General features: G+C 33.0%; 2 protein-coding genes across 3 annotated transcripts; one reads left to right on the top strand and one right to left on the bottom strand.

The window, feature by feature from the left end:
* Positions 1–240: 240 nt before the first annotated feature.
* On the bottom strand, positions 241–4,099 carry LOC143530350 (protein GET4-like). Its single transcript, XM_077025907.1, has 12 exons — positions 3,987–4,099; positions 3,749–3,831; positions 2,642–2,720; positions 2,449–2,530; positions 2,162–2,318; positions 1,957–2,047; positions 1,768–1,851; positions 1,635–1,681; positions 797–925; positions 631–715; positions 449–529; positions 241–323 (listed from the first exon to the last, which is right to left on the bottom strand). The coding sequence occupies exons 1-12, from the start codon at positions 4,044–4,046 to the stop codon at positions 318–320; spliced, it is 984 nt and encodes a 327-aa protein (XP_076882022.1). The 5' UTR covers positions 4,047–4,099; the 3' UTR covers positions 241–317.
* A 3,835-nt stretch (positions 4,100–7,934) lies between these two features.
* Positions 7,935–8,989, top strand: LOC143530349 (uncharacterized). 2 transcript variants are annotated; one of them, XM_077025906.1, is made up of 3 exons: positions 7,946–8,035; positions 8,110–8,233; positions 8,517–8,989. In XM_077025906.1, exons 1-3 carry the CDS (start codon positions 8,001–8,003, stop codon positions 8,877–8,879), a joined length of 522 nt encoding a protein of 173 aa, XP_076882021.1. In that variant the 5' UTR covers positions 7,946–8,000; the 3' UTR covers positions 8,880–8,989. The 2 variants fall into 2 exon arrangements, with proteins under 2 accessions (XP_076882020.1, XP_076882021.1); XM_077025905.1 differs by having other exon boundaries at positions 7,935–8,233.
* Positions 8,990–9,373: the final 384 nt, after the last annotated feature.

The following is a 9,373-nucleotide window of genomic DNA, read 5'->3' as shown; positions in this document are numbered from 1 at the left end:
GCTATGTACTAAGCGTATCTTTCGGTTATAATATCAACATGCGTACGTATAATAAAACTTATGCAAATGAAGGGGGGAAAGGCTTTAAGAGATATAAAGTACAGACAAGACAAAACAAAAAATAAACTCATGATTCTGTTTATTCTCTAAATTACATACTCTTACAACAAAATGTTTAGTCACAAAATAAAAGAATTATGTAAACATTTGCAACTCATTACAATGTCAAACAAGTAGATTGGATAATTAGCCGAGAATCCAACATTCAGTGAAAGCTTATGACTTTCCTATATAAAACTGAAACTCTTCACTTCAACTCACATCTGCAAACCGAAAATATTAGTTTGAATCTGAAATATCACAAAAAAATCAACAGCCAAACTGGCATGTTTACCTATAAACGGGTCAAACCTAAGTCCTATAAAGGTTAAAAAGAATCTACAGTTACCTTAAACAATTCTCCAAACATCCCTTGCAACGGATTCTTACGGCGTACGCCATAAAACTTTTCCCCAATGTCTTCTAACAACTGCACCAAATAATAATAACATTTCATTTAACGGGTCCCGCTTAAAACATCAAAGTGCGTCCCACTACTAAACAAACTCTCAAGAGATATTTATTACATACCTCGTTGAACATAGGATCTCGTTCTATACTCGAGCTGAACTTTTGTCTCAACATGTTGAATAATGGCAATGCGTCTCTCATTAACCTGTGATGACAACTTGGTCAAATGCTTGTTTATTTGTTTGTTTGTTTCAACAATGTCAAGAAAATGTTACATAGAACTAACGTTTGCAAAAGATAGTTGATAAACCGCATCAATTCTGAATCAGGAAAGTCAAGCTCTTTGACCCGAGCAAGTTTCTCTATCTCATCCATAATATTGTTAGCGTCTCTTAAGTTGCCAAGTGAAAGATACCTACACAAGACAAGATTCAAAAATAATAAAAACTAGGCTGGTAAACGAACTGAACGAACACGAACAGGGCATGTTCGTGTACGTTTGTTTAACTTTCACCAAACAAATGATCGAACACAACAATTAAAGAATTACACAAATGGGATTTTTTCGTTTGTGTTTGTTCGTTAACAAATAAGTGTGTTTATGTTTGTTTGTTGATGTATAAATGAACGCTTAACAAACGAATATAGTTGAATATAGATTACGAACATAAATACATAACTGAGTGAATTCCAGATAAAAGTAAATGTGAATATCGATATTTTACGCCTAAAAACTTAATAAAACTAGACTAAATTGTAAGAGGTGATATTTTAATTTCATTAAACTAAACTAACTAGTAATGGGCCTAAATATTATAAAAGAATGTACTTAAAAAAAAAAGATAAACGAACATAAAGGAATTTAACGAGCATATATGTGCTCGTGTCCGTTCGTTTAACTAAATGAAACAAAAAAATGTTCATGCAGTTCATTTATTATATAAAAAAAGTATAAAAGAAGTTTCCGTTGAACAGTTCACTGAATGTTCGGTTCATTTACCGGCCTAATAAAAGACTGATAATAACCCATTTGACAAAACAAAACCTTGAACCATAAAAACGTAAACTTCCCTCAAAAAATGTAAACATTTCTTAATTCTTATATAGTTTTCAATATTACTTACATCAAAACACCTCGTGCAATCGCCAAGTCATCTTCACCTGGATAACACTGCACATCCAGCATAAAATAATAATTCATATGTATACAAGAATAGCTGAAAATGAAAATAAAAAAAAGGTAAAGAAAAAACTTACCTTTCCCATTAAATTAACAAGGGTTGAAGCGAACCGATTTGGATTTCTACCCCTTGCAAAATGGTAACAGACTCTAGTCATGTCCTGCAAATCAAATAGTATGATAAGTATTTGATGAAAACATTTAGCTTTCAGGATATTATAGACAAAAATCAAAATATTAACACCAAAAACAAAATGAAGACGTACAGGCTCTGGTGATTCAGAGTATATGTATTCAGCCAGCATATCATGTAGTTCGGGAGATCCAATCTTACGAGGACCAGATTCTGCCGACCACCTAGGAACACAAGAAAACAATCAGATGTTCAGATTTTAATATAGCCTCTTTAAACCGGTAAAAACATCTTCGTACAAGTTTAAAAAAAGGAACAAAGAAAACAGAAGCACCCACTTAATAGCAGCTTTCAAAAACGCTGAGCAGCTCTCGACACGCATTTTTGCAGCTCCAAAAATTTCAGATAATTGACCGATTGCCTCATCATCAGTCAAGTCAAGATTTTGAGGAACCGGAATCCGAGGAAACTTTTTGTAGATCTTTCTTATACGATCTGAAATTGCATACACTTAGTCACTTCAAAATGTGTATGAAAAGCTACTACAAAGTATAAACTAGTGTATATATGCATTTATGAAAATTAACAAGAAGTTGAAGCATCTACATGAGGATAAATAACTAACCAAGATAGTCATCATCAAAGTCAACTTTAGCTTTGACTAGCGTCTCCACAAACAACAAGGCAAGCTCACCACCACAAGTTACCTGCAAGTTTTTTGCATCCACCATATATGATTTGGTATCAGTAAAACTAGAAAGCTAATTTAATATAACAGATTATTTATATATATAATCTTAGTTGGTTTCTAAGCTCACCTGATCATGCTCTAATTGCAGGCAAGCACCTGATTGAAGAAGATCTAAAGCTTCGGAAAATCTTCCAACCGTAGCATATCTAAAATGCAAAAGAAACCATTATATAAGTTAATTTAACAATGCAAAAGTTTATACTTGTCTAATTTCTAAATACCAACACTGCAATATTATTTCTTGAAACAGTGAATTAATTTTCCAACAAAACTTTAACAAATTTATATAATTAATCCCCAATTTTTCTCATTTTTCTGCCTCCCCTATAATTCAAACTTTCAAAGAACATATAGGGGATTTGTAGAATGTAACACTTGGACATTGAGTTGCGAAACACTTTCAAATCGAAATAATTCGGTGGTTCTCCAATATTTTCCAATCGAATAAAACTCAATCTGACAAGAACGGAGTATGTGTATTTGTGCGAATTTTGTGAACCAGCGATCGAGAGAAATGACCAAATGACAATCAATTCGTATTTGCAAGGTTAGAGTCAAACCAGGGGTTCAAACGAGCCTAGCCGCCCACGAGCTACTCAAGCTCGGATCGATAAAAAGCTGAAAAGGGCCTAGCTTTTTTGAGTTCGAGCCTATCCCGGGCCTCAAATAAAGCTCATTTAGTTCTCAAGCCTTGATGGGAAGCTCGTTAACAATCATCGTGTATTTTTAAGTTTTACCTCTTTTCGACTTCTATATATTAATTTTACACTGCACAACCGAGCTTAGGCTCGTTTAAGGATTTTCTCAAATTATATAAAAATAATTAAAAACGTATATAAATTAATTAATTAATTAATTAACAAACGAGCCGAGTCAGATCTTTAAAAAACAACACACGAGGATGGCACAAACTCTCGTAAGTCAAAACAGCTCGGCTTGGCTCGTTTACAGCCGTGAAGTCGAGCTAACAATCAATCAGCCGCCAATGCAAAGGTGCTTAGAACCAGCGAGGTTCCAACTTCCAATACCGAAGACGAAATAAACTCAAAGAAGCAAAACATGATATTGACATTGGTGAAAAAGTTAATTCCAATTAGAGTAAAACCTGTAACAACACTGCAAGAGAATATTCTGTGACTAAAAATAATAATAATAATAATAATAATGAGTGTACCTTGAACTAGTGGTTTTGTACATCTGTTGGGCCCCATAGTAATTACCTTCTTCTGTAATCATCTTCTTTAGCTTCTCAATATTCTGCACCAATTAACCAAATATCCCTAAATTCTATTTCAATTCAATTCACGCCTCGATAGATACAATATTATTATTATTATTATTGAGATTGATTTAACATAAACGTAAGGATGAATTAAACCTAACAGCAAGCAAACAATAATAATAATAATAACCTCGGGTCCAGGAGGCAATAGAGCCTTTCTGAATCTTTCTCTGGACATGCGTGAAGCCATCGGTGGATCTGCGGTGATCGCCGTCGCAGGTAACGGTGGCTCCTGGTGAATGAATTAATTGAATGAATTAATCAAAAGGGGATGTGAGGGTAGTAGTTGGACTCGTGCAATGACTAGTGGTACCTTCTGCTCTCTTTGCTGTACGTCTTGTCTATTTTTGTGTTATTATTTATTTGGTTACTTTTTTATTCGGTTACTAAGCAAAAGTATTCATCTGGTTATTCGGGTTTATTTTTGAACAAAAGTTGGGTTTTTGGTTAACCCAAACAACCTGATTAGTGGTGATAGATAAGTTCGAATACGATTAAGAGTCCATATATGTTCGTGAACGCTTGTTTATGATCGTTCATTTAGCTTTAGTTATGTTCATTCATGTTTATTTACATATTAATATAAATTATTAAATATTATTTATATTTTGGAATTATATCACTTTAATATATTTTATATTTGTTTGTTTGTGTTCATATAAGAGTGTGTTCATTTATGTTAGTTTATTTTTATACATATATATGTTCCTTTATCTTTGATCAATTATGTTCGTTAACTTTTCGTCTAGAATTTAAATAAGTGGACGATAAACGAATACGAACATATTCATTTTTAAACGAACGAACATGAACACAAATATTTGTTCGATTAAGTGTACGTATTCATTTAAAGTTAAATGAACAAACACGGACACGCCATTGTTCATGCCCGTTCAGTTCTTTTACATGCCTATTTGTAATTATAAGATATTTACTTGTGGCAAAAATTGAAAATTGAGCGAAATGAAAAATACTGCAACTCACAAGTTACAAACACAAAAATCTAACTTAAAAATGTAGAGTAGCATGGTTAACCCAATTAATCAGACTAACCTGACCCAACTAACCCAAAACCCGACTAACCCAAACCTTAATACGGACGGGTTGCAGGTTAGATTTTTTTAAAGAAAAACCTGACTAACCCGAAACCCGATCGGTTTGACCCGATTAACACCTCTAGGTACCGTTATCGAAAACCAAATATATCAGTATTGAAAACCAAATATATCAGGCAATGGTTTTGGGTTCCGGTGACCTCAATAATTAGGGCTTTTACTAGGAAAATGTCCCTGAAGGTCTGATCCAAGGTTACAACAATGTTTGTGACGAAAATGTTAAGTTTTCCGGCAAAAACTGTTACTTTTTCGGTCAAAAGTGTTTTTCCGGCAATCTGCAAGTAACGGCGTTAGAATTATGTTAGTCACGGACTGTTGGGAACAAATACGTTAAAAGATGAAACCATCAGCAGCCAATTCATTAGGTAGGTACGACAGCGACCAAACGATGATAATTGAGATTTGTAAAAACCAATATACCTTAAAACAAACCTTCATATAGATTCTTTTGTTTTCGCAAATGGTAGGTTACTTGCAATAAAAACGTATTCTGCTTTTATATGTTATTGTCAATGCTTCTTTTATAACATAAACCCAGGAAGCATTACATAGATTGTTATTATGGTATCTTTAAGCTTTGATTTTAGTCTCTTAAGGGAAAGTACACATAGTACGTAACAACGATGGTCTTTAACATAAATGCAGGTTAATTTTTCTATCAAATATTTTGAAAACGAACAAAATATGTGTAGGTAAACAAGATAAAAACATAAATTTCTTGGGACCATCGTATGTTTAAACTTTGTATTATCTATTATGCACGTATTTGAATATTTGTAAACTTCTATACTTTTCTAAAAAAATCAAAAAAGAAGATAAATAAACTTCTTTCTAGTTTGAACCATTGTTCGCAAGTACTTGTGCGGTTCTTAACATAATATTAATTCCAAAATAAACGTGCATGTAAGTATTCATGATTATTAAACTTTATATAGCGTATAAGATACTTTATACAATGTAACTATGATTTACAACATTCTATGATATGATACTTAATTATAATTATGAGCACTTTTCAAGTAGCATGGGCTGCAAGCCTTCATAAAGAAATTGGAATAGACCAACGTAAAGAAGATGGCATGGTATGTCTTCATGGATGTGTAGGACTGTAGGCCATATGGTTTTTTTTTTTTAAATAAGTAGGTGGTAAAAATGTAAAATTACCTTTTAATCCCTTTAATATGAAATTGTATGAACTAGAAATAGCAGGCATGTTACTTTTATTCACACATATATTTTCTGATAATAAAAACATGCCAAATTACCAATAAACAAAAGAAGCCTATTTATAATTCATCCTGTCTTTTTCGAAAAGTTGGATATTTGTGAAGTTTGGTACTTTTAAGGGTGGGAAAAAACTTTTCTTTTTCAATTTGATGTTGTATTTTACTCAATACATATTACATAAGCTTTTACAAATAATCCAGGATGTTCTAATAAAAATTTTCAGGTTATAATAATTTTAATCACGTTTAGCCATTATGACCCATCCATGGTTAATTTGGATAAAATAAATATTAACTTTTTTTTATGAGAGTACTCTTAATATACAATGAATTAATTTAACTAAATTTAAATTAAACAAATTAAAACTTGTCGGTGGTCACACAAAATACCCTTGCTAGCCTTTTCTAATGGCTACCGTCACCACTATTTATGTTGTCTTGTTGCCTCCTCCGGTAGGGTCTCCACGGTCGCTACTAGCTGTCATAAAAGTAAATATAACAAGTGAATCTATTTTGCATTTTTTTCCCTTCTAAGATGACTCATTTTAATCCAAACTAAGTTTGTATAAACCCCACTGAACTAAAATGATACTTTGTTAAATCAAACAGTTTTAATCTAAGTTCAAATATAACCTGGCATCCAACTTGCTCGATCCATCCATTTTACCTTAATTAATTTTAATAAGTATTACTATGCAATAAATTTCATAGTCGAGTTCTCATAGTTTTTCTCCTTGAAAATAATAATTATTAGACTATGTGTTGTGGTGGATTCAACGACCAAGATTCATCCTGTCAAATTGTGTTACGAGGCACTGGCTAGACCCAACCTTTCAACCCTTGTCGGTCGTGCCACCGTTGAATTCACCCATATTTGTGGTTCGCACCGATGAATTCATCCATTCACAAACCAACCCATTCGTTTTTTCTCCTTTAACCCAATGTGTTGTTTGTTTGCATCTGAATGGAACCATTCAGATGTAAACATCTTATTCATTTAGAATTCAGACTGTTTGGTTCCAAACAGAAAACCATCTGTATGGTTAAAATTAGGTATGAATCATTCAGACTTATTGTTGTTGTTGAATGGGACAGAGGCTTATTCAGATCTGACTCATTCTGATCTGAATGAACCAAACAGCCCAGCATGCTCGCCTAGAGTCGCAGCGCCCGCTCACAGCGAGTGGTGAAGCGAGGGTAATCTGGTGTGCGCCAGCCACCTGACTCGTGGCGCCAGCCGTTGGCTGGCCACAAACATAATCGTAGTCAAAACTAGGCACATCCGAGCATTTTGCGTCATGTGACGCCTAGTCAGCTTTTGGGCATTTTGCATAAAGTGGGTGTAGGGGGAAAATGCACCCAAAACAACTTTCTCTCACAAAATCCTCAAAATTCGAGTCAGCCTAGCGTTTCCTACATAACGTTACACCAAAAATATTAAATATTAACCCAAAATGCGCCGGCGGGGGGGGGGGGGGGATTGGGCTTAAAAACGCCTCATACCGCCTCGACTACATACGGTCTAATAACGGTGAAACAAGTATAGAGTGGTGCAATAAAAGCAAACATCAATGAACATATATACAGTTAAAAGATGAGCCAAACATCACAGACAATAACAAACCGACCCCTTTTATCTTGTCTCTGTAATAAAATTATAAACCCCTCTTTTGGCATCTCTTTACTTGTCAAAAAAATCTCAATAAAATATGTATTTATTTATAAAAAAAAAAATTGCAACTTCTGCATTGATTTAAGCTCTCAAGAATCCAAGAAAAGGTGAAAAACAATAAGCAAGAAACAATGGTGGCTGATGATTCTTTCCAAGAAAAATGGAGGTGGGTCACAATCTTTTTCACATTAATAATCTCTCTAATGACCAAAATCTGATATGTGTTTTTTTCTTTTTCAGTGACAAAAAATTTGAAGAAGAAGATGAAGGTTTAAGAACTATAGAGTGTTTAAGAGGCAGATTACTTGCTGAAAGAGCAGCTTCCAAAGCTGCTAATCAAGAATCTGAACAAATTAGCAAAAAGGTTTTGTTTTTTATTATATTTTGATACCAAAACTGTAAACCATGGTGCAGTGGTAAGCACCTGATTTCCTGTATATCCGAGGTGCTAACCTTCTAAGACTGTCACTCTGTCAGTGTTAAAAGTTACTATGTATGGAATCAGATGCTTACTACTTCATTATTTTATTTATTTATTTTTATCTGATCTTATTAGTTAGCAAGGTACTGACATGCAGTTTTGAGTTTTGAATTTAAGAGACATTGTTTGATCTTGATTCGGGTTTTATGAATCTTGAAAATTTTAGGTGAGTGAGCTCGAGAAGCGGTTAAAACTAGAGATAAAATCAAGAAACAAAGCTGAAAAACGATTGAAGTTCTTGATGAAAAAGCTTGATTCTTTGAACATATTATATGTTTCCGCGGATGAATGTTCCGAAAGAAGCGAGATTTCATCAGTTTCATCTTCTAAATCTCAACATCAGATGGAATTGCAGAAGACCCAACTCAGTAACATCTCAAAATGTGTCACGGACACGGATAGTAAAAGACATAATTGCCCTTCACGTGAAGATAATTTGGAGTCTTTAGATGAGGTTATTTGTGAGACTTATAGTGAGAATGTGAGTCAAAAGGATGGAGCTGAAGATGATAATGGGTATGTTTCTTGAATTTGGAATTTGATTTATGAACATTTTGATTTAGATGTTGTGTTAACATGAGTGTTAAATTATTTTGGATTCTATGCAATAATTAATAATAATCATTTTAATACTTCTTACTTGACACTAAAATAATCAACTTAACTTTTAATCACGTCATTTACCTTTTCATTTATTATTTAATACATCATATATCATATGCTGATTTCATATTATAAAATTAAAATTCATGTTTAAATATTTTTGTTGTACCAAAGGAATTATGGCATGGTGGTACCAAGGAGTTTATCATGTTAAGTGGTTGAATTTTATAACGTATATATTAATGTAGATTTAGAAGTAAAATTAGAGGATGTTTGAATTGAAATAATCATTTTTGGATATTTGTTATTATTATTATTATTATCATTATTATTATTATTATTATTTGAGTTTCAATTATTTTTTTTCAAACATTTCTAAAATTTCCAATAAATTAACTTCGTTATGCTTTATGTGTCATT

This window comes from Bidens hawaiensis, unplaced genomic scaffold (genome assembly GCF_021521415.1).
Source record: "Bidens hawaiensis isolate Kalapana, Puna unplaced genomic scaffold, B.hawaiensis_p1.1 tig00008933_1, whole genome shotgun sequence".
Taxonomy (NCBI): domain Eukaryota; kingdom Viridiplantae; phylum Streptophyta; class Magnoliopsida; order Asterales; family Asteraceae; genus Bidens; species Bidens hawaiensis.
Note: the sequence above shows the minus strand (reverse complement) of the source record. Positions and strands in the feature narration are given on the sequence as shown.